General features: G+C 56.7%; 1 protein-coding gene across 1 annotated transcript; it reads right to left on the bottom strand.

Annotated features, from left to right (window-relative positions):
* Nucleotides 1–30: 30 nt before the first annotated feature.
* On the bottom strand, nt 31–402 carry NGA_0674400 (uncharacterized protein; the record flags this gene model as incomplete). The annotated part of the gene is made up of 2 exons (XM_005855575.1): nt 31–102; nt 385–402. Coding segments are annotated over 2 exons (90 nt in total), but the record flags the coding sequence as incomplete, so codon positions are not given.
* Between the last annotated feature and the right edge of the window lie 169 nt (nt 403–571).

The raw sequence follows: 571 nt of genomic DNA, 5'->3' as shown, positions 1-571 counted from the left end.
GGAAAGAGGGAGGGGAGGGGGGCTGCTCACCATGATGGGTGATCCGACGGCAATGTCGCTCGTGCCCTCTTCGACTAGGATTTTGGCCACGGCTCCCTCATCCTAATGAAAAGGAAGAAAAAAGATAGGGAAATGCAGGGGGGAGAAGACGGTGCAGGGGCGGGTGAAAAATTCAACTCGGATTACAAAGGTGTGGGTAAGGTGCGTAAGGTGCCTGCGGGGCATCTTCCCCTTCCCACCCTATCCCCCGGCAGGGAGCCTCATTCATACCTCCCGCTACCCCTTTCTCAGAGGGTGAGACTTGACGCCCAGCTTCCGCCTTTCCAGCTGTCATTTCTCCGGCACTGTGTCCCCCCCCTCCCCCTTGTAGCCACCCTGACATACCTGCGCTTCGAAGGCCATGGTTGCCTTGTCCGTCTCGATGTCGCACAGGGCATCGCCCGGCCCGATTTCATCGCCTTCCTGGGAAGAAAGGGAGCAAAAAAAGTGCAGATGAAATGTGAGCCAGCGAGAAAGTGGACCTTCAGCTTCATATTCTCGTGATCGTTGGGCATGTTGTTGTTGCTGCTGC

The sequence above is a fragment of the Nannochloropsis gaditana genome, assembly GCF_000240725.1.
Source record: "Nannochloropsis gaditana CCMP526 unplaced genomic scaffold scaffold163, whole genome shotgun sequence".
Taxonomy (NCBI): domain Eukaryota; class Eustigmatophyceae; order Eustigmatales; family Monodopsidaceae; genus Microchloropsis; species Microchloropsis gaditana.
This window is presented reverse-complemented; position numbering and strand designations above follow the sequence as displayed.